We start from the raw sequence: 25,028 nt of genomic DNA, 5'->3' as shown, positions 1-25,028 counted from the left end.
CTAGCTTCAAAATATCTGGTTGCTAGCAGGCCCAAGAAACAGAACAGAGGGTACAGTTCTGCATATAGTAGAACTTGAATCTTAACTCCTGAGTTTACTAAAATGAAGACCAGATCTTCCTCACTGTAATTTTGCCCGAATAACTCTCCTTATTTTTTTCCAAAGAGAATGAAAAAGGGGTGCATATAGGGGAGTGGTGGGATTCACTTACCTTCCTTACTGGTTCGCAAATGTGAGTGCATGCAAATGTTCTGCGCATGAGCATAAGGTCGCACATTACATTGGGGGGGATGGGCGGAGCCTCCCGCAGTCACCGCTACTGGTTCACCCGAACCAGAGAGAACCGGCTGATTACCACATCTGGTATTGGGGACTAAAAAGCTTGTATATAGGGAACTTTGGTGAGGGTTGAAATGATATTAGACTGTCAAGAATAAGTACCATCAGAACACTATTGAAGGAGGTGAGAAACAAAATTACAGGTACTGCTTTAAGGTAACTATTTCCTCCATTGATATTCTACCTCTCTCCAGCAGTCAAGGCACAACACTCCCTCCTCTGATATATCCCTAATTTAGCATCCTAATGAGGTAGAATGGGCTAAGAGAAAATCACTGGGCTGAACTCATCCAGGGATCTTTCTTGGTTAAGTGAAAGCTTTACTCTGGTTCTCACCAGTCCTAGTCCAATACCTTAATGCCAACAACCAGCTCTCATCTATTTGAAACAACTGAAAGAGTAACGCTTTGGAACCAGGAAACACTTTCAGTTTTCTTAAGGGATATGGGGTAAAAAAGCTAAAAGACATAGGAAAGAAAGGCTGTAAATGAATGGAACAAGGAAGATGAAACCTTTGCTTTCATTCATGTGGTGGCTGGCTTTTCACTGATTCTCCCTATGTGAAATTTTGTTTCAGAGAATTAAAATGTTGTGGCAATAAGTGTGGCAAAAATAATCTACTTATATGCTCTTCATAAAGGAAATTTTCCTCAATGCCTATGAAAAGTTCAGACTGTCAGTGTGAAACTGAGAAATGCAATTCGCGATTAAACTGGTATGCCCAGGAAATCTTGAAAAATACACACACACTAATAAACATATCTGACCCAAGAGAGACGGTGGTGGGAAGCACACCCTTAAATACAGTTTCAAAGCTGAAAACAAGAACCCTCATGTCCGTTTATAAACTTCTTTGTCCTCACAATAAGCTCTACATTACAAACTTCTCTTTTTCTGTTCCTTGAATTTATTTACTCTACAACAAATTATCAAAGTTTCAAAAGCAAGGCAGTATTAGCAAGGTGACAACACCTTCCTTTGTATGAAACTATTTAAAATCATAACAGAACTGATTATATTGTTGAATACTTTCAGCTCAACCACATTTAAGCTCAGTATATCAAAGAACCCAAATACAGTAGCGATTTTAAATTCTATCCAACAAATGTATTTCTGCTACCTTTGTGTGAGCAGCTTCACAGGTTAGGAAAAGGATGGCTCAGGATCTGAATAATTGAGCTGTCCATAGTATGTATATATTATCATGCATTGATAGTTTTTCCTTAACTGTAAAATAATGCACTAATACGTTTTGTGGGTTTTGCAATCTAGTGAGACTAAGCAAATATATTTTTACAATCAAATGAAGCATCTAAGTAGGCAAGAGAGAACACTGACATTTTTTGCTGTAATCTGCACGGACTGATTTATTCATCTAGAATAAATATGTCAATGGGTCATTGAGAGATTTCTGGTCAACTGGGAAGTGAAACCTGAAGCAGTCATGTTTATGTATATCAGAGGGAGAGGACAGTCACAAGACCTCCTCTTGAAAAGCAGATAGACCTTATGGAACAAAGATTTCATGAACATATCTGGGGGGGGGAGAGATAAGTTGGAGTGTATGAAGATAGACCACCCATACACTTTTCCTTTGAAGTTCTTAACAATAGGAACAATACGTCCATTAGAAAGAGAGCATTTGTGTTGTTGGCATCTGCCTGTGATAAACAGCATACAGAATCCAACTATTAGTGGATCAACTCGTATACAAGATTCTACAGGCTCTCAAATTATAACTCTTCATTCCACACTGTGAAAAATAACTACAGTGATAATTTATTCTACAACAAAGAATTATTGAGGCATTACCAACTTCTAAATATTCTAAAGCTATCAATCTATCTATAATGATTTATTTTATCTTCTGCACAACTGAAAAGTTGGTATTTTTCCCTCAGGAGTTTTGTGTACCTAAAGTATAGCTATATTGATATAGTTGTCACATACTTGAGTATTTTGCATATAACTTGAGAAAGAGAGGGAAATGTCTAGTTTCAAAAAGATAAAAGCAGTTATTTTCCTGGAACAGAAGATTATGGAGGACTAGGAAATGAAACCTTTCAAAGAAACAAGACTAAATTTCAAACTATACTAAAAAAAATCCTTTGCTGACCCATGCAGAAACTAGCAGTTCCCAGTTTTAAGTATTGCTGACAGTGAATTAAATCAACTTACTAAATGAATAACAAAATCCTTGTACCATCACTACAAAGTGTGATTAGTTTTATGGTGGGCTGCTTTTAAGAATTGTGTGCAAAAGTTTGGGCCTGATCTTTTTTATTGCTCTCCAAAATGAATTCCAGCAGGTTTAAGCCAACTTAAGCCATCTTTCTTGCTTCTGGATTGGTGGCAAGAAAAAACGAAAAATTTAAAGGATTTAGGGCAGGAACTATGGATTGCTGATCTCAGAACTAGTTATTCTCTTGAAATTATGTTGCTTCTATTAAAGCTAAGTATGAGAAAGAATAATGTATTACGGTAGAAAGCAGAGGTGACCCTAATATAAAGAAAACTGCCCTAAATGGAGAATTTTCTTCTAGAAATAAACTTTTAACTATGGTCCCCACTGTCATTCCATACTTGACATGCAGTTCTCCTCTTAATTCCCTCTGTTGCTTTTATCTCCCTGTCTCTCACACCAATTACTTCAGGGTCTCATATCAATGTGCTATTTTCTCACTATTCTATCTCACCAGGAATCAGTGGGATTTGGCATGTTGTACACATATTTTACAAGCTGATACAAGTTAATATGGCTGCAGATATGCATTCTCACTGGACAGTTTGTTCCTCCAGCCCAGAATGAGAAAATCAGAAGAGTCAAATGAAGTTGCTCCTAAAAGAGGAGAAGATTGCTCTTCCAAGTATTTTGGGTTCAGAATGACATGATTGGACTGAATTGCCTTCAATAAAATCACGATGCCCCTCTAAAATTGTTAATGCTAAACTAGCTAAATATTTTGGCATTCTTCATATCCCAAATCAGCCATAATGGGTCGAATTTTCTCCTGCAACTTCATACAAAAAATAAAGAATCTCACCTAGTGGACATACAAGCATTCTTGGTGGCCTTGAGCCCTAGGAAAAACCGCCATCTGTGTGCAAATATTGTATTTTTAAAAAACTAGTTTTTTTCTATAAACAGAAGGCATTGATGGGAAATCTGCCACCAAAGGAAGCAGATTTGAATTCATCCGTTCTGCTAAGAACACTTTGTACTCCTTTGGAATATGAAAAAGAAGAAACTAGCAATACAGTCTATAAATTTTGCAAAATTCGCTGATCCTACTTGGTTGTATCATAATACAAAATCTAAGTTGTTGTTTAAATTATATTTCAAGTGTGTCAGTAATGAATTGACAAGTATGTATTGAAATAAATTAACTAGCTTATATCTTATTTTCAATAATGCCTATCCAAATGAGAAAGTCTCAGAAAGCAAGCCTGAGGCTTTTGTGAGTGGTCAAATCTACCAATAGCTTCCATTTTACAAATGTATAAGTTCTTCAACCACAAATCGTTAGTGAGAATGTCCACAAAAGATTTCAAGTGTGTTCAGTAACTTAAACCATTTGCCTACTCTTACCTAGTCTGTCCTTAGTCAAAACAAAACCTACAATTCTTTTCAATATAAAATAATAAAAATCCCAAGGTTTTGTTTTTTTTATCCACAAACTTATTTGTGTATGTGTGCATTGTGGGATAAAATTAATATAAATCCCACAAGTACCATGTAAGACATACTCAGAGATGGCTGTGTATAAAATCAAATGCTCATTCTATAGCTACTTTGTTGAGATACCCATATTCGCCCCTTTTTCATAGTAACTCTCAGAATGCATAAACCTCCAATATATATGGGCCAAAAGAAGGATAAAAGCCTGCATAGTACTATTTAAGTTTGACATCTATGCATCCCATAGTTTCAGAGTTGGCATGGGATCGCAGGAGCAAGGCGTGATCTCATTCCGCCATAGTTTTTATACCCTGCATCTAGGACACCAAGATAATCTCCATTATTGTGCATGCAACTTGCATTCATATCAGGCTTCCTCCTTGATTTTTTTTAAACAGTGGGAAATGGTATACTGCAAGTAAAATGCCAAGCTCTTATCTCAATGGTTTACAAGCTTTGTTATGGGGGAAAAAAATACAGCTGGACCCAAGCAACAATAATGTCAAGTGGGAAGAGGGAATGACCGACAGCAATTTGTTTCCTGTATGTATTAAACCTAGGTCTGGTGGCCATTTTGTGAATGGACACGCCTCCTCTGAAGTTATTTTGTGAGAGTATACACATATTCTTAAAATCTCAAATGTGTCCACCAGGCCGGCTCTCCCTGGTACAGGCCATTTTTCCTGAGAGTCATGATTCAAGTAGGGTGCAGTATTGTAATAATTCAAAAACAATCAGTTTCTCTAAATTAGCAGTGTCGCTAAAATGCAGACAGGTAAAGATATTGTTTTCTTAATCCCAATTTGTTGGAGTCAGCAAGAAAGCAAGATGAAATCCGAAGCCAAAACAGGAAATAGAGAATACAAATAGATGGAGATACAAATAATCAATATTATTATAAGTGTTAATATTATGCTTGCTACATCATAGGACAAGGTTATAGTGATAGGAAGGCAATGCAGAAGGGAGAATTATAAAATCTAAGCAGGAAAGCCGATATTGAAAGCTGTAAAATTACTCTATATTGTTATGTATGTTCCGTGTTTTGTTTTGTTTTATTGTGTTTTTTTTCCTTGTTGTGTCTTCTTTACTGTTTTTAAAGATTAAAACATTCAATAAAAATTAATTTAAAAAAAAAAGATGAAACATTTCATCTGACAACTGTTTTTGTCCATGCTGGATACTTTGTTAATCCTGATAATCTTGTAAACAATTTCCCATCAGTCTTGAATTAATCAGAGTTCTGAGTCACTAACAATGTATCTTACACCTATATTTTCCCTTTCTTCCATGAGGCCAAGACAACATACACAGTTGTCTCCATGTCCTCCTTAAAGCAATCTTGCCAAGTAGGTTAGATTGAAAGTTAATGAAAAATCAAATTCACCTAGGGAGCTTTATAGCTAAGTATTTGCATGGTTTTTGTTTTTCTCAAGTCACAGATCCCACATTCAAATTTATATACCACATTGGCTGGAAGTAAATTCTGAATACTTCTGATCTACTCTACTGAAAGAAAATTGGCCCAACTATAAAATATATTCCATATCTAACTAAATTGTATCTCATTGCTCCAATGGAATTGTTGCCATTTAATCCCAACTCTGGATTCACTCTGTAAAGCACAGCTTGATACTAAACATACACATTTGGATTTAATTTATCAGAAAAGTATAACTTTGCCATTTTAAACCATATTAGTGACAAACAAACATAACTGCAGATACAAAATCAAAGGAAGACACATACATACAGGTAATCCTCAAATTACAACTATTCATTTAGTAACTGTTTGAAGCTGCGGCACTTACAAAAGTGACTTATAATTTTTCACACTTATGACTGTTGCAACATCCCCATCATCACATGATCAAAATTCTGACAATTGTCTATTTGCTCATATTTATGGCAATGTCACAGGTCACATGATCACCTGTTGTAATCTTCTAACAAGCAAAGTCAATGGGGAAGCCAGATTCGCTTAGAAACCATGTTATTAACTTAACTGCAGTGATCCACTTAACAACTGTAGTAAGAGAGGTCATATTAATGGAGCAAAGTTCACTTGACAACTGTGCACAATGTGTGCATGCGTACTTACCTCTTGCGATGCCTCCGCAAGCCTCTGCGATGCTCCAGCTGCTTGGCGGAGTGTCACGCAGATGCCGTGTGCTCTGTGCACATATGCGGAAATGCCAAGGAGCTCAAATACAGGTAAGGAGCTCGGGTGGGTGGATCCTCCGGAGCAGCGTACCGGAACAGTACCCGGTGCTCCAGACGGGCAATGGTACGCCCGTACAGTGGGGGTACCGCCTGCAACCCGCCACTGAACTGTTTCACATAGCAACAGAAATTTTAGACTCAATTGTGGTTGAAAGTCAAAGACTATATGTATCCACTATTTGTTCAGAGAAGTTTAGAACTCCCACAGAAAGTTTCCCAGCTAGGCACTGCCAAACTAAAACCAGCTTTTTACCAAAGTGTCCTCTGTGATTATCTAAAAGAAGATAATATGGAACAAAGCAAATGAAAATTGGTCCACCTAGCTCAGAATTACTAACTTTGAAGGGCAGTAATTCACAAGTGTTTTCCCACACCCGCACAAACTTTGGAACATCCTGAAGAAAGGCTTTCAGCTACTACTGAGGACTCCCTCATCTTCTTAAAAAACAAACATCCATTTGTCATGAAACTGTGGTAATGCATTATATGGCCCAAAGTATCACTGATCCTTATTTTACACTTCCCCCACACAGCATGAAGAAAGTATTTTAATGTGAAAACCCAGCTTTAGCACAACACATAGAATATCGGCAGGCAGAAGCCTGGAATGCAGCTCTCAGCTGGGACTCCAAAGTCCACTAAGCACTTTTACAAGATGCCAAAGTGGCATTTTCACTCACCCCTAGCCATCTTGCTCCTTTGTTGGCGGCTTGTTGAATCTGTACTCTTTTGAGGGTGACATGGTAAACTGCTCCTTCCTCTATCTCTTCACCCCAGTCTTGGATTGAGCTCTGCCACAGGAAGAAAAAAGGAAATGCTTGGATTTCTTAGTAATAATAGTAGAAACAAAGTCATTTGCCTCTTGTTTGGGCCAGCCGCTGCACAATTTGTTTCAAAGGAGACCTTCCAAAGGACAACCGGCATACAAAAAATACTCCAAATCCCCCCCCCCAACTGCAAGCTATTCAGTGGAGAAAAAGCTAGAATACATAGCAAGATAATTGCATTTCCATTTAGCTTCTCTGGCACCCTACCCAGGATTTATACATATTTCAAATAGTTCTATGGTATCATAAGGAAATACCACCCCCACCCCCCATACACACATAATATCTCCAATAACTATCATCGTCAGCATTTAAACTGCACCAATAGCTGCAACCTTTAAAAGCTACACAGGCATTTTGGATTGCAGGCACTACGGAACAATTAGCGGAGTTTATTTCAGACTTTTTTTAAAAAAATAGGACTTGAGAAAAAAATCAGATAAGGTTTAACAGAACTCCATTAAAAAAATTTTTTTTAAAATTACGCATGTCAGAAAGTTGAAGGGATAAATTCGGGAAACTGTAGCAGAAGTATACTTGCTGTACCGTCAGTTTAATCACTGCAATAAACCATTCTACAACACACACACACAGATATACATATGGGAAAATAACTCTTTTTGATTGACGAAGGACTACTAAAGCTTCTGAGATGTGTACAGAAGCTTATGAGCCCGTTCATTTCCCTCCTTTCTCTTCCCACCCTCCGCCGTTCTTCCCCACACTTAAGAGGGAGAATTAGATTGCAGGCGGCGTCGTTTCCAAACTCGAATTCGTATTAAGTCGCAGGGTTTTTTTTCCCTTTAAAAAAAAAAGACTTCAAAATCTCTCTCCCCCCCTCCCCCCCCAATGGAAGTCAGCAACTGGGAAGCACCAGATCTTCGCCCGAGCGGTTTCCCTTCTCAAAAAGTAAAACCTCGGAGTCCCGAAAGGAGGAATCCCTCTGGCTGGGCAGAGAAGCCTTTTTAAAAAAGCAAAGGAGCTTTTGTGTACGCGCGCGCGTGTGTGTGTGTGGTGGGGTTACCATTTTAGCTCTCCAAAGCAGTTTCATCCTTGGGTTTCTCCTCAGCGCTCCGAAGGGGCATGGTGAGTCGTAATCAATCCTCTCGCAGGCGCTTCTCCGCCTGGCTTGAAAGGCGAAGGTCTCTCTCTCTCTCTCTTACTTGCGCTCTCCGCTCAATTCATGGTCACAAAGAGTGGCGAGTGGAGAGCAGGCAGGGCTCCTCCCCTACACACACACAGACACAAGAGTGATGTAAGGCTTTCCTGTTTATGCTTGTGAACTCTTTCTAGGCTTCAAATGAAGCCAGCATCCTCCAATGAGCTCGGCGAACCCTCCCTGGCTGGGCAAACTTTCTGAAATCCGGTCCCTTCGAAGTAGGCATCTCTTTCCTTTCCGCCTCTACTTTTTCCTTAACCAAAAGCGACGCAGGGAGCCCGGGGGTGAAAGATGAGGCTTAAATAAACTGCCATTGTCTGAAGCTAGCTGGAGTCCTCTCCGAAGAAGTTTGCACGGAGTGACCCAGAGTAGAAATTGACAATGGGGACAGAAGGCTCCTCCCCACGAGGCATAGCTAAGTAGGGCTCTCAAGGCAGAAGCCTTTTCAATGGCTCAATCTGCATGGATTATCGAAGTCCTAAATACCAGAATAGGAAATGTTGATGCAGGAGAGTTAATGAAATTCGCCTGTCAGCCTGGAAGATGAATTCTGCCATCCGAAAAACTTTCACCTGTTTTTAGCCTACTCTTATTAGTTTACTCAAGGTGTAGGCAACATTACAACTTACAAGTAGGCTTTTGAGTTCTGTGGATCTCTTCCTCTCAATCCAACTGGGGGGTAACTTCATCTCCACCCAGAAAATAAAAAGTAACTTAAGAGGCAGAGGGTGTCACTGACCCTGATGAAAGCTTATGGTTTGCACTCTATGGAATGCAAAGGAATTATACAAACGTGGAATAAATAGCTGGTTAAAGTGAGAAATAGGAGCGAATGATCCTCCTGTAGAAATAGGGGGGAGGGAGGCTTTTGAAAAGGACGGAAAAATGAGGGAGGAGATTAATAAAACTGGTGATTAATTTTAGATGATGCATTACCTATGAAATTAATAGAATAGCAACTTGGATGCTTTTATTACAAATTTGTAATGATCTTTGCAAAGTCACATTGTCCAGCGATAGAAGATTATACTTTACAATAGTTTTACTTGCATTACCTACTTCATTATGGTGCAGCTCCATAAGGCGCCAGACCAGTTGTGGGTTTCAAAAATTTTTAGAACCTCTTCTGTAGGTGTGGCCTGTGTGGGAGTGGCTTGCCAGCCATGTGACTGGGTGGGAGTGGCTTGGCAGTCATGTGACTGGGTGGCCGTGGCCAACTTGTAAAATGTGGTGAAACACACTTAACAACGCTCTTGCTTAGCAATCAAAATGTTGGCTTAGAAACTCTGGCATTTGAAGCACACAAGTCTTAAAGCTGTCAAGTTACAAGACCTTTGCACCCCTAACCCTTTAGGGAAAAAAACCCCATGGGTGTTCAAACTTGACAGCTTTAAGACTTGTGGACTTCAACTCCCAGAATTCCTCCTCCAGTCATGTTGGCTCAGGAACTCTGGCATTGAAGTTTGCAAGTCTTAAAGGTGTCAAGTTACAAGACCCTTGCACCCCTAACCCTTTAGAAAAAAAAACCAGGGGTGTTCAAACTTGACAGCTTTAAGACCTGTGGACTTCAACTCCCAGAATTCCTCCTCTCACTCTTCATCTTGCTAATGCTCTCTACATGGGGCTCCCCTTGAGATGCACCCGAAGACTACAGTTGGTCCAGAATGCGGCCGCGTGGGTGATTATGGGGAGTACTAGATACTCCCATATAACACCTCTCCTGCGCGAGCTGCACTGGCTCCCTGTGGTCTATCAAGTGCGTTTCAAGGTGTTGATTACCATCTTCAAAGCGCTCCATGGCACAGGACCTAGCTACCTGCGGGATCGCATCCTGCCCCATACATCCCTAAGACCAATTCGCTCTCACAGAGAGGGACTTCTCCGGGTGCCGTCCACTAAGCAGTGCCAGAGGGCGGCGCCCAGGAGCAGGGCCTTCTCTGTGATGGGCCCAGCCCTCTGGAATGACCTCCCCCCCGACATTAGGATTACTACCGACCTCCGCTCCTTCCGTTCAAAACTCAAGACCCACCTTTTTCAACTAGCCGGCCTGGCTCAATGATAGTTCCATCTTTATCCTCCTGGCAATCTTTTAAATTTGTAATTTTATATTGGGGTATTTTAAATTTTAATTTTATTAAGACTATTAACTATGTATTGTACTATGTGATTTTGACACCTCCTCCGTGAAATGTTTTAATTGTATAATATGTGTTTTTATTTATTGTACGCCGCCCGAGTCCCTTTGTGGAGAGGGAGCGGCTAACAAATATAATAAATTCAAATTCAAATTCATCTTGATGATGTGCGGAGGGGTGGGGGGGAGGGAACTGGAACCAGTTCTAAACGGCACTGTAGATTTGTGGAACCTCTTCTATGGAAGAGGTTAGAACTGGCAGGAACCCACCCCTGCTTCAGACCTATCCTGAATTATATCTTTTTAACTTGCATGCCACAGAATCTTCCGCAGGTAGTCCTCGACTTAAACAATTCATTTAGTGACTGTTCAAAGTTACAACATCACCGAAAAAAGTGACTTAGGACTGTTTTTCACATTTACAACTGTTGTAGCATCCCCATGGTCACATGATTTACATTCTGATGTTTGACAACTGATTCACATTTATTATCGTTGCAGTGTCCATGAGTCATGTAAATCGCCTTTTGCGATCTTCTGACATGCAAGGTCAATGGGGAAACCAGATCCACTTAACAACCATGTCATTAACAACTGCAGTGATTCACTTAACAAATGTGTCAAGAAAAGTCATAAAATGGGGCAAAACTCACTTAAGAAATTTCTCACTTAGCAACATAAATTTTGGGCTCAATTGTGGTCATACGTTGAGGTCTATCTGTATACCCTTTCATCAGTAGCAGCAGTAGCAACTTTACTAGAAGTGAGAACAAGATGTCTACATCAACACATAATACCAGTTTCAAGTAAATTGAAAGGCAATGATTAGCATCTTAGGGGAGAGGAAAAGTAAATTGAGGGGTGTTTCTTCAGCAAATTCCCTTTTAATAAATGAATATTTTGCAACTGCTGATATCCAGGATGATGGTCATTTTAAGGACAGGAAATTCTCCCATGGCAGCAATTATGTCAACCCATAAAATGCCCTTTGGCCTAAAAATGTTGTCTACCCTTTATTTATTTATTTGAACTTTCTGTCTTATAACCAAACAGTAGTTATAAAATGTTACAGAAACATTCTGGATTAAGGAAAAGAATAATGAGAGTTTGTGCATCTTTAGTCCAAAAAGCCATTCGAGGAGGCATGTTACTTTCTCTCTGGCATGTTACTAATTGTCAGGCAAAATAGCTGATGAAGCAAGAAAACGTGGAAGATTTAAAGCCATTAGAGGCTGCATTCAGAAAGACCAATTTTGAAGAATTTATAGGAGGAGACAGGCTGCTTAGCATTTTCCCAAATCCAGTTCTTTATAAAATGAAATGCAACAGTAGCAGAGTTGAAGAGGGAAGGTTGCAGCTAGGTTCACACTGTATGTTCTTCACCTGACTTTGTGCAGCCCAGGCAGATAGCTCAATTGAATTGATTGCATCTAGTACTATAAGATCAAACCAGCACTGAGATTCTTTTAGTCTAATGCACTGTTTGTCAACCTCAGTAACTTTAAGATGTGCAATATGCTGGCTGGGGAATTCTGGGAGTTGAAGTCTACACATCTTAAAGTTGCTGAGATTGAGAAACAGTGCATGCTCTAATGCAGGGGTGTCAAACTGGCATCCTGCGGGTTGGATGCATCATGCACAGACCACACCAACCCAGCTCTGCAAAGGGAAAAACATCGTGAAATGTCACATGATGGCAACGTGACATGGCGAGTTTGACACCCTTGCTCTAATGCCTTGTTCATGAGGCTACATTTAAAGAATGTTTAGAAATGCCAATTGATCTAGAATATCACAGTGAGAATATTAGAGGTCACATTGATTGATTCTGCTGTACATGATTACTGGTAGCTATTATTTTGTTAACAGGCTCAATCTGTTAGACCTTTTAAAGTCTAAATTCTTGAATCTGAACAATTCCAAACAGTAATACTTCTATATTAACTTGGGAACTTCTTTTTTTTCCCTAAAAGTTATTTTTTATTTTCAAAACAAACACAACACATAAAATCTTCCTTCTTTACATACTGTAGAAAGTGTATCATTTGGTTACAAAAGACTTCTGTGCATCTCTTCCACAGTCATCAAGCATAATTCATATCAACTCAAGTATTTTAACTCAGATATTTATACATGTTACCATCATCATACCTCCATTTTCATTTGACTAAAATTGTTTAAACGTCCTTCATCATAAAATATACCAAGATTTAATATATAATCACATACTGGCATTTCATTTACTATTTCTAAAATCCTCCAATGACACTGAATCCTTATGTCCTATTCTAGCTAAACATTCATAATATTTAATAACAAAGTTTTCTAATCCTTCTTTCCAAATCACTGTTTACAATTTACATACCATTTCCTTATGTTGTACCCATACATATATACACGTTATTATCATTATCCCTCCTTTATTTGACTATATCCTGCATCATATCATTTTCCCCCTAATAATCAAGACTTAACAGAATCTAACTTAATTCTTTTTTTTATTAACCTCTATTTATAATCCAAAAGGGTTTCTAATCTTCCTTTCATGGGTACCATTCAATATTCATATCCAGTTATTACTTATCATAACACTACACATTGTATACATTATTATCATTATCAATTATTTATTTATTTATTTAACTATATCTATTGTCACTAAATTTCACTAAGTTTAGCTAGTTTTAACTTATACTCTTCCATCTATCAACCTGTATCTTTCTAGTAGCAAAACAGTCTCATATCTTCTGCCATTTGTGGTGTCAGTCCTCTAATCACCTCCTTAATCAACTTTGTATGGACTCCTCTTAGCAACTCTTTGCTTATAAAATCTCTCATGTAATTTCGATGCCCTTCTTTTGTTTCCTTAATCAGTTTATCCTTGATTGTCCGTAGTGTTATCAATGATATTGCTAATAAAATTTCTCTCTTTAAATCCATACATTCTTTTGTTTCTCTTCTTCTGTATCTTGCCATCTGGGGTAGATTTCCCCTCTATTTGATTCTCTTTCAATATTCCACTCTTTCTCTTTTCAGAGACAAACCAATCACCATCAATATCAGCAATTTTAATTTCTTTATATTCATTTTCCTCTTCGGTTTTTAGGATTTTAACCGCCACTTTTTCCATTTGATTAGCATCTTCAAATTCTTCATCATATTTTGCTGTTAGATGAACTAAGTCTTCCAACTTCTTCTCTATCCTCTCATGTGTATCTGATATTTACTGTATTTCTGAGAATATCTTTTGCAGACTTAAAATTTCTTTCTGCTGTTGAAATTGTGCCATTATCTCCAGCTAACAAACACTGCTGCTCTAGCTTAGAAGGTTTTAACAGGATTAAGCACAGATTCACAATAACATTTCACCTTTCTCTGGTTGAAAATATACTTCATAGGAACATCTGTGTGCTTTTTTCTTATCACTCTCTATAAACAAGCTGTGAGACTTTGAAGTGCCAAGCCAGGATAATCAGTGGGAAAAAAAGTGTTTCATTTCCAATACACAAACCTCCAGCCTCCGTGTAGCAGTGTTACAATGTTACATTTTCTTTGATTCTTTTTGTATCTTTTTTGTATTTCAAATTTTTTAAAAAGTCCGATTCTTAAATGAGTTAGAAAAACACCCATAGTAATGAAAGAGGAGAGTTTTAGTCCATAGATTACAGAGAATAGTAAAAGAAAAAAAATAGAAGATGGAAACTTAATTCATTCATTTTAAAAGGCTTGCATGAATTCCATCCGTGAAGATAGCGTTTAAAAAGTAAGATAAACCACTGTCCAAAACCAGTCCAAATTTAATTCTGCCGCTTATTTCTTCTGTTCTCCTATTTAAATTAATTTTAAGTTTTTTTATAGGCAGTCACTTTTAAAACAGTAAAAATTCCTCACCAGCTGGAAACACTTTCTCTTTCCATATCCTTCCATTTTGGAGCCGCCCCGACTTCATCAGCCAAATGGCTGGATTTTTTGTCACCAGCTTGAAGAACTTCTCTTGGATCAATCAGGGACTTTGCGATGTCCCTGAGATCAGCAAGACGTATTCTTCCTGTTCACCATCTCTGCGGGATGGTTTAGGTCCGTTTGGACCACCCAGTGGCAAAAGTGTCGACTGCGATCTCAGAGCATTGAGATTGCACGTTGTGTCGTTGCGACTTCGGCTCCTCCGAAACTTGGGAACTCCTGTTATACTTAATTTTACCTGTCAATAGAAATTTTAATCTTATACAGAGTTAGTCTGGAGAAATCCAAAACTTAAATAATTTGTTTAAAATGAAAAATGGCAAAATGGCAAAATCTTGCAAGATGGTTGAGTTTTCATAGAAAGTTGATAGTCATACTACGTGAAATCATGCAGTTAGAATCTGAAATCTGAAAAGATTGCCTAATACCTATTCTTGAAATAGACTATTTTCTCCCAAAACATACAGCCTTCAGTTATTTGATTACAGCTTCCAATAAAACTAACTACTTTGCTAGGCAACTATAGTCCAACATACGTAATTGGGAAGACCATGTTTTCCTAGATTAAGCAATATATTTTGTTTCAAGTGTATGATAATTTAGATATTACTATAATGACATTATGAAGTCTGTTAATTGACCAGATGGAAATTTGTGGTATTAATCAAAGGTACAGAAACTACATATTTTATTTTACTGTTTTCCCTGGTTTCAAGTAAATTACACATCACACGTGTTAAATATTTATCGCTATTGCTGTTTAATATTTTGAACAGCTAATAGACTTGTCCTAATTCCAGATGAATTTCCATATCCACATAATACATTGATTATAATTATGTATGATCCTTAATAAATATACGCTTAATATATTTACATATGCTTCTAGTAAGCATTTTTCACCTAATGGTTTTCTAGGCAACTTCCGCATTCAAGCATATAAACAGAAATATGGGACAGAACATTTGTGTCTTTGCTTCCAAATGCTTGCAGTTATTTAGTCATCAAGAAAATGCCCACATTGACCTGGAGAAAGAGTTTAGTATCTGCTATAATAGTTACAGCGTTGCAGAGAAACTGCTGCATTTAGAACAAGACAACCATATCACTATCATAGTCTTCTCTGCTAATCTTCAACTTTAACATCTCTGTTCATATTTCTTCTCAGCCCGCATAGCACCTGTCACTTACTTGCTTTGATTCTAAGCTGTGTTCAGGCATGGGAGACTTAATTATGACATTTACATTCAAATTCATTATTATTTTGGCCTAAATCATAGATATGCAATTAATTATATTTTAACTAATAGCTATTATGTGAATAATATTTGAGTCATTGGCAAACCTTTTTTTCTCTTTGTATAATAACAATATTGAGGTCGGGGAAAAAATGATATGTGATGTTTCCCATCCTGCACATCCTGGCTGGGGATTCTGGGAACACATCCCCAAAGATGACTAGGTTGGGAAACACAGATCTATAGAGGTCAGTAAAAAGAGGAATAAGATTATTGGGGGGCATTTTTAAACTGCTCAGAGAGTGTGTAAAGCACTATAGAGAAGTATGTAAGTCTAAGTGCTATTGCTATTGCTATTACAGTTATATAAACTGGCTACTGTTTCATGGGACCCACTTAGAAACAGAACATTTAGGGAACTCATTGGGCTAAAATGTACCATCTCCAGATAGCCAAGCTTATTTCATTCTTTGCACTTGCAATGGGATGGAGGAATTTCCATTCCAAACTCGCCAGAGAAATCGGCAAGATTTATAAAGACTTAATAAAACCAATATTTAGTTAACTGAGTTGCAGGACCACAAGTGTGTATTGCACAATTGCTCAATAGGATTTTGTCCTGAAAAGCAGATGCTTTTAGGTGATTCTGAAAGCAAGAACAGATAGCTTTGTTCTTGCCCCATTCCTGGGCTTTGATGAGCAAATGGATCCCAGGAATTTAGCTGAGAGATGAAAGAATAAGAAAAGTTAAATAACTTACTTTCCTCATGTCAGTGGAACTCTTGAAGATATGGGATCCAGGCCAGAAATAAAAATAGTAAGAAGAAGATTGGGTGATTCTGCCACTTATCAACTAAACAACATATTTTCAGGAATGCATTACCCAAGACTGAATTATTTACAAGTGGGCAAATCCCTTCCCTTCTGTTGCCAAGAAAACTATAGAAGTTGTCCAAGGGAATGTTACCTCTTGCTTGCATTAATACATATTCTTAAGTGTATCTGTTTCTACATTTATACAATATGCATGGAGTTGGATGTGCCTCTGTGACTCATTTGGTTATTACATTTTTCACTATTTGAATGTCTGACCTATTATAGCTATAGCTAGCTTAAGTGGGACAAGCAATGCACGTTACAGAAGTGGCCAATTAAAGAAAATCATGGCAGGACAATGTTACTGAAGCTTCTACTGAGGACATATTTACATTATCTCCAATTCCAGCATGCTTCCAAATATCAGTTGGTAAGGAGCATGAATGCTACTATGTTCATGTGCTGCATATGCACTTTCTGAAAGCATTGCTTGGACATGATAGGAAGAATCCTGGATTAAATCAGGCTTTGCTCTTATGCAACAGGCATTCTCTGAATACACTTAATACAGTTTTGAGATTAGAAAAAAGACAGTTGTTTTTCCCAGAACTAAAGCTGGTATGATAAGCCACTATTGGGTTGTGATTCATTTACAGATCCTTGTAAAACCTGTTTGACTATAGATGATAATAGGACATAAGAAGTGACTGTATATACAAACAGTGATAGCTCGGCATAGTTATCTATCCATTTTTTTTTATAAAAAAGGCTGGCCTCCAGCTTCAAAACTCATAGAAGACAGTTTCTGGCCTCACCACCCATTCCTGAAGTAAGCCAAAGCCTACTATTTATCTTTTAACACAGCAAACCACAGATGCAAAAAGCTAACATATGTACTATATTCTTACATTGACTATATTTTTGCTCACACTTGCAAACACAAAGGAAAGTTAATTTTTAGCAACTCTTCTGTCTTGCCCTCTCTGTTTAAGAATGAATTTCCCTTCCCTACTTCTAAGTTCCTTATATTTAGCCTAGCTCAGAGGATAGGACTTTGTCCCTTCCTCCAAATACAATCACTTGGCTTAATTTTTACTCATTCCATCCCAGTAATCACGGATTTTAAAGGAGCTATTTTAGCTATATGGGTGTTATTCCTTCCAAAAAGTTTAGCTTGTCCAAAAGGTTAGTTTTATGATGCTGTAATATGTTAAGATGGCTTTTCCAAATTATATAACAGATTCATAATTTAAATTCTGAAATTAATGTTTCCATCCTCAATTAGGAAACCAAAATTAAAACTTGCAGTGACATTATGTTTATACATCAAATTTACCCACTTAATTAAGTCCAATGTGGGAAGGAGTCCATGACAGTCTGAACTGTAAACTAGCTACATTTTGGGGCTAGTCTTACAGCCCATTAAGCTAAAATGCGATTTGCTTTTTTTTTTTGATTCAGTATGCTTTGCAAAGAATAATGATCAAAATTCTCTTAGTGCACTGGATCACCAACAGGTACGCTATACTATTATATTATTATTAGCATAGTAAACCAATTGAGCAACTGCAAACTCTGGCTTACTCACCATACTTTAATCAAGAAAACATTGGTTAAAATTGTGGCTTACCATACTACACGAACATATTTATTTACAGTACTGTTGAGAAGATGAAACTAACCCACATTCATAAAGGAGTACCAAGTTTCCATTTTTACATTCTGAACTAATACATGTCATTCACAATCTACAGAAACCTTCCCCAAGTCAGTGCTCTTGAGGTATATTAGATATTTGTTTAGAGGACCAAGTTAAATTAAATAAATGCTCTACAGTTTCTAAGATGCTGGGCATGTTCACCAGAAGGTCAGCAGTTTGAGACCAATTATCATGTGACAGAGAGAGAGCTTCAGATACTTGTCCCAGCTCCTGCCAACTTAGTTTGAAAGTATGCAAATGCAAGTAGATAAATAGGTACTATTTTGGTGGGAAGATAACAGCATTCTGTGCTCCTCTAGCATATAGTCATGCTGACGTGACAACATGACTATGGAAGTGTCTTTGGACAATGCTGGCTCTTTGGCTGTGAATCAGAGATGAGCACTGTCCCCTAGAGTTAAACACGACTGCACAAGGAAACCCTTTATCTTTTATTTTATTTTTGTATCCTATTTTTGGTGACAAATTCTTATGTAAGCAGATTTTTTTTAAAAAACTCAAATAAATCTCCAAATAGCATATTTCAGGCAAACAGAATGGTCCTCAAAACTAGACTGAACTACTTCTAGGGCAGTTGTACCTTTTGAAGATGGTGAAGATGGTGAAGTAAAAAAAATAAGTGCTACACAATTCAATTGCTATTGGAAGACAATTTTTGGTTATTTAAAGTGTTCACACTATTATTGTCTATTTCAAAATAACATCCTAGTTTGCTAGTTAAACTAGTGTAAAAGCTCTTTTAATATACTTTTGTAGAGCACTTTTCAAAGATTCGGAGTCACAAAGCTTTTCAGACTTACAGATAATCATCAGTCCCATTACCAGGAACAGACTAACTTGTGATCTACCATCCAGCTTTGAAAAAAAGAATTGCGTAAATGGGATAGATAGAGCTGGTGAAAGATTTACCAATTCTTCACAATATACGGTAACTGCTGCAGATAGAGCCAGAACACAGAATAATGATCCCCAAAAGAAACATAATCTGAGTTACATTATGAAAGCATTTAATTTAAAAGGGAAAAAAACATCTATTATTAGTAGTTTAAAAAATGATGTTTTTCTAAATTTTTGAAAGTGTCTTCAGGCTAGAGGTGGGTTTCTACCAGTTCGGCCTGATTTGGCCGAACTGGTAGTGATATGGCGGCCTTGGTCGCTGGAACTGGCAGCTACCCAGGCCTGCAACGCCCCTGAGCTGGTTCCCCGGTCGCCGCCACCACCATCTTGTTTTTGAGTTCTGCGCATGTGCAGAACAATTTTAATTGAACTGCACAAAGCGAATGCATGAGTGAACCAGCAGTAAAGTCAGCCAGAACTCACCCCTGCTTCAGACCATTATAAATCCGCATTATCCCACTAGAGTTAGGGTAGGTGGGGGAACCAAAAAGTCTCCTATAACAATCCCCAAATTTAGTGGTGGGTCCAGACCACTAGATCCAAAGTTTGAGACACTTTGTTAATCTATGGCTTCTGATTTTTTTAAAGACAACACAATGGGAATTGCAGCCACAAGGTAGGAAATCACATTCATGATATTGGCAATTGCATTAATTAATTAATTTGTCAGTGCAAGGCTATGGGGCTATAAAAAGGGACTTGGGTATAGGGCTGTTGTGGCCCAGCAGGAGCCGTTGGAGCTGCCACCAGACTCCGACAGTGAGGGTCCCTATGGGTCCGCTCTGGAGGATGTGGAGGACCCTGTTCTGACTCTGAGTAGGGATCAGAGAGGCTGGTTGGCCACCAGGAGGCACCTGAGGCATGGAGCAGTGGTGAAAGCCAAAGGGAGGGTGCTCCTGATGTCATGCCTTGGAGCAGTGGGGAGGAGACAAGAGACAGTGAGTCAGACATTAGCAGTGAGTTGTTGGATGCTCATTACCGGCACGCTAATAAGCGTCAGGAGCAATTGCGCAGTTACAGGAGGTAATTGCGCTCAGCTGATGATAATTAGACTCCTCTCCAGACTATAAAAGGACTGCTTGTGCACACGCCCTTTTGCAGAAGTCAACGCATGAACTAATGTGGGAGAACAGTCTTGTGAGCATGGCAGGCTGGATTGCTGCCAGTGCTTATCAGTGCCGAGTTGTTATGAAGGCTTATTTGTGTTGGATTGCTGCCAAGGACCTGTTCTGTCTGTAAATAAATCCGGTAACTTATCTGTGGCTCGGAGTGTGTGTGTGTTGGGGGGGGGGGGGTCAGAACAAGGGCAGTAGCTTGACACTTCCTGCTTTATTTTAATATAGCTGTATCCTTTAATGCTAGTTTGTTTTTATGGTTTCACTATGGTTTCATTTGGCTAAGATTTTCATGGTTTCATTTTATTAATGTATTTATGATTTTGGCTGAAGTTAATACAATGGCCTACAAAAATTATTGGTTGAAATAGAAATGCCATAAATAAAGAGTATGTGTAGTTTAGTATTATTCACTAGTGTCATAATAAACTATCCTGGATATTTTATTAAAGCATTAAATGCAAATAATATTATTACTTTATTGATGGAATCATCAATAACTGTGGCCTATCATTTATGCTGATACATACAAGCAGGCACAAAAGAGGGAAACCCTTTCACAACTTTTGGTGCTATTTCAATTTTGCATAAATATTTACTCATACTATATGGAGCATATAGTAATACCCTTGCACTGAAAATTAAAAGTGTATTTAGAATAGAGTGTACTTAGAATAACACAGAATAATTGCCATTCTTATTATTAGAGAAAATGCTGTTTATGAAATAGTATTTTTCAGGGGAAGATTTAGGCATGATCTCCAACCCTACTGGATGAAATTAAAGCCAGAAAAGAATGCAGAAACAAGGAATGTGACTATGAATTATATTAAACCATCCTGCACATGTGTTGCTGGTATCCCAAATGATGAAAACTTGTTAGTTTAAATTAACACATTAAAAGTCAATGGTGCTCAATTAACTTACCCCTCTTATCATGCATTTAAACCATTATGCAATAGGATTATATATTATACTCCATATAGGTAGTCCTCAATTTACAACCATTCATTTAACGGCTGTTCAAAGTTACAGCGACACTGAAAAAAGTGACTTATGACCAGTTTTCACACTCACATCCACGGCAGCATCCCCATAGTCATGTGACCAAAATCCAGGGACTTGGCAACTGGCATGTATTTATGACAGCTGCACAGTCATGTGATCACTATTTTAACTTTCCCAGCTGGCTCCCAACAAGCAAAGTTCATGGGGAAATCCACGGTCACTTGAGGGCCGCATGATTTATTTAACAATTGGAGTGATTCACTTAACAACTGTCGCAAAAAGATCGGAAGAATCATTTAACTTGTTTACCGTAGCAATGAAAATTTTGGGCTCAATTGTTGTCATAGGTCAAGGACTACCTGTATTCTATTGCTGAAACATGATTCATGTCTCTGAGGGAAGACAAGGTGCCACAAACCCTGAAGGAGATTGCACCACCCCTTTAAGAAGTTCTCTTTCCTTCTTGCTGTATTAGACAACTTCCTCCAAGTCTCCAAACTTCCCTTCAGAGGAAGGAAAGTTTTGATGAATGTGTAGGGAATGAGCAATAGAAGTTGCGAGCAGATTGGATACCTACCAATCTGATTTCAGATCTTGTTAATGGGTAAATATGCCATGGGTCACTTTGGTGGATCATAGGACTTGGACGGCCCTCCTGGTCTCTTAGACCTCTCAATAGATTTTAATAGCATTAATCACAGTGTCTTGCCGGACTGTCAAGAGAATTAGGGTATCACATTACAAGGGAGGAAGAATTGGGCCCAAGCTTGCTAGAGTAACCTTCATGCCTTTGCAGTTTTAACTTCTATGCAAAGCACTGGGAGATGTTACCAAATATTTAGGGTAAAATATCATTAGTATGCTGAGCATAAAAAGTTATCCAATGCTGCTCCAGGCTGGGTCAGAGATGCTGTGAAACTTCTCGGTCAGTGTTTGGCAGCTATGAAAGACTGGAAAGAGATGAAACAAGCTTAAATCCTAGCAAGACAGGGGTAGTATTTGTCCAGAAACACATTGGCTCTGTGTCGCTTCCAATGATTGTTAGGTAGTTATACCCCCCATCACCATGTTTAGACTGCTGAAATATGTTCTACATAGGACTGCCTTTGAAGGCAACTTGAAATGCAGGTAGTATAAAATGCAGTAACCTGGTTGCTAGAAAAAGGGAGTTGCTATTGCAATATAAGGCAATATTGATTGCCAGTAAGTTTTAAAGTCCAATTCAATGCTTTAACTTTAATCTGTGGAGACCTTATAGTTCCATGGTTTCATAGCAGCCATCTTGTTCAAACCAATTTGTGTGAGTATGTTGAGAAGGGATGTCAAGGTCCTAACCAGGCATGAGATCAAGGAAAAGCTGTGAAATACTGCCTTGCTAACTATTTTATTTAAACAGACATTTGCATTATGATATTTCATTTTATTTTTATCCTAGAATTGTAGAATATGTCTGGGCTACTGTTTCTTATTTGGATTCATCAGTTGTTGTTTTTGCTTGGAAGGAACTGATGGTACTACTTTAATACCTAATTTTGTGCTCTGTTGTAGCTGATTTATGTTATCAAGGTTGATTAAAGTGAAGTGATATAGTCTTGGGCAGGGATCCTCAAACTTTTTAAACAGGGTTCACAATTCACGGTCCCTCAGTGTTGGGGACTGGATGGGTGGGCGTGGCTAGGTGGTGATGCGACTGAGTGGGTGTGGCTAGGTGGGCAGGGCCAATTTAACAGTCCATTGAACAATGCACAGAAATTAAATTTTAATTTGTTTTGCTCCTGGGGGTGTTTTATTTGCTTTTGTTTGCATGTTGCTCTTTTAGTTGCCTTTTCTTTTTACTAGATCGTTTTGTCAGTTGTTTAGGAGTCTAGTGGTCCACTTCAGACAACTCAGTTTTGCAGCAATTTTTCTCAGCCTCAAGGAGCTTGAGAAATCTCTCTGTGTCTCTGTCTCTCTCTTTCTTTCTCACTCTTCCCCCCCCTCTCTCTCCCTCTGTCTCTCTCTGTCTCTCCATCTCTCTTTATCTATCTTCTGGAAGCAGGAAGGTGAAAAAAGGCCATTTTTGCTCATTTTTTGTCCTCCTGGGACATCTGCGCACCCCATTTTTCACCCCTCCCCTATTCCAGAAGCATACTGCAGGCCAAAACCAGGCCAAAACGGCCCATTTTGGGGGCAAAAATAGGCCGTTTTCAGTTGTCTTTTGACCTCCTGGGGTGCTGTGCACCCTGCATTTCACCACTCTCCACCTTCAGAATGTCCCTGCAGGCCAAAATTGTTGGCCTTACCTGTCAGTTCCAGCCCGCAGGGCTTGCGAAGGTAAATCCTGCACTCAGCCGAAGGGTGGGTGGGGCAGCTTTGTGGCCCTGCATGGGCTGGATTAATGACTTTGGCGGGCCGCATGCAGCGGAGGGATAACAATAAAAGTTACATGACAATTGTGAATTTGCTTCCTTGGTTTAGAGGAAACATGAATTGTACTTCAACCTCTTGGCAGAATAGAGTGAGTAGTATGAATAATGTTTGATCTTGACACAACTACACACATTATGTTTTTAAACATAAAGGAACACTTCATCAATTGATCAGTTGGTTCAAGTACCTTTTAACTAATGGAATGCCCCAATTCTATATTTATTCATTTAATTGCAAAATTCCACTGTCTTTTTTTAACATAAGTACATGCCTATGTTAGGCAGAACTATATGCATCAATTTCATATAGTATCGTTTTATAAAGGTATTTCTCTTTTTCTGTAGAATCAAGGTTTATGCCTTGCAAGAAGAAAATTGCAGTGCTATTGATTTCTTCGCCTTTTTGTATAATTTCAGCAAGCTTGTATCTGAATATTTGTGTGTGTTTTCTTAATGTGTGCCCTTTTGCAATTTTCTTTAATAACAAATAATATGGACATTGTTGTAGAATTCTTTGTATTACTACATTACAAAATTGAACAAAGTGTGTTTTGAGAGGGCCATGTGAATGAATTATATGAGCATTAAGCCAAATGAAGCTCCCTTCTCTCATAGTCAACATTTACGTATCATAGATAAAACCAAAACTAAACAGACAAAAAACGGATTTTTCAATGGAAGATTCCATTCAACAGAATCATTAAGTGACCAAAAATCACAAAAATTAATTAATTCAATTAATTTAAAAAGGTGAGGGGTCCTTGGTGCTCTCTGAGCTTGCTTGTTTTCTTGCAGGCGCTTCATTAGCCTAATTAGGTGACATCATCAGTGCTAGTAAAAAGTGCAGTTTGCTGTCAGTTTACATTCTGCTGATTTGCTTGTCTATGTGAGTGAGAGCGGTCTTAAGGACTCTTTGGCTGGGCTTGTCTACTGATGGCTCTTTGCAGTTTACTGATTGTTGGTCCGAAGTTAACCTGAAGTTAATCTATGCCAGGGGTGTCCAAATTGGGAACTTTAAGACTTGTGGACTTCAACTCCCAGAATTCTGGGAGTTGAAGTCCACAAGTCTTAAAGTTCCCAAGTTTGGACACCCCTGATCTATGCTGATCTGGGTGCTGATAACTGGTAGGGAGGTCCCAAAGTCTTTTTTTTCTCTTTTGGGCCAGTTGATTGTCTCTTTTGCATAGTCTAAAAATGTTATTAAATGTCTATGTGTGTATTGATGGCTGATTTGTCAGAGTACCAGGCTTCTAGAAATTCTCTGGCATTTTTTGGACTTGGCCTGGTCTAGGATTGTCACATTTCCTCATAATTAAAAAGATATTTAATCGTTATGAAAATTCACACATATAAGATTACACACATTGAAACAAGTCTCAACTCTTGTTATTCTGTATTCTGGTAGCCCTATTCAGCTGTTAATGCTTAAATTCCTAAGGGGAAAAAATGAAATTGTGCAAATATTACTTGCTTTCTATACACATTGAGTCAACTCTCTTGAC

At 38.3% G+C, this 25,028-nt stretch overlaps 2 protein-coding genes across 7 annotated transcripts in view; one reads left to right on the top strand and one right to left on the bottom strand.

Moving 5' to 3' along the window:
- RGL1 (ral guanine nucleotide dissociation stimulator like 1) overlaps positions 1-8,316 on the bottom strand; it is a 104,580-nt gene extending 96,264 nt beyond the window's left edge. The window contains exons 1-2 of one of the 3 annotated variants that reach the window (XM_081948456.1): positions 8,093-8,316; positions 6,922-7,032 (exon numbers count right to left, since the gene is read on the bottom strand). In XM_081948456.1, coding sequence (XP_081804582.1) covers positions 6,922-7,032; positions 8,093-8,119 — 138 coding nt within the window. In that variant the 5' untranslated portion in view covers positions 8,120-8,316. Of the gene's footprint in view, positions 1-6,921; positions 7,033-7,660; positions 7,786-8,092 lie in introns of those variants that run through there. The other 2 variants (XM_081948457.1, XM_081948455.1) reach the window with 2 other exon arrangements.
- A 66-nt stretch (positions 8,317-8,382) lies between these two features.
- The window catches only part of APOBEC4 (apolipoprotein B mRNA editing enzyme catalytic polypeptide like 4), a 60,735-nt gene continuing 44,089 nt past the window's right edge, over positions 8,383-25,028 (top strand). Inside the window, exons 1-2 of one of the 4 annotated variants that reach the window (XM_081948473.1) lie at positions 21,702-21,722; positions 22,958-23,431. The gene's annotated coding sequence lies outside the window, so the exon portion shown is untranslated. Of the gene's footprint in view, positions 8,446-21,701; positions 21,723-22,848; positions 23,432-25,028 lie in introns of those variants that run through there. The other 3 variants (XM_081948472.1, XM_081948475.1, XM_081948470.1) reach the window with 3 other exon arrangements.

The sequence above is a fragment of the Natrix helvetica genome, assembly GCF_964273705.1.
Source record: "Natrix helvetica genome assembly, chromosome: 3".
NCBI lineage: Eukaryota > Metazoa > Chordata > Lepidosauria > Squamata > Natricidae > Natrix > Natrix helvetica.
The sequence above is the reverse complement of the archived record's forward strand: the minus strand, read 5'-3'. Positions and strand labels throughout refer to the sequence as shown.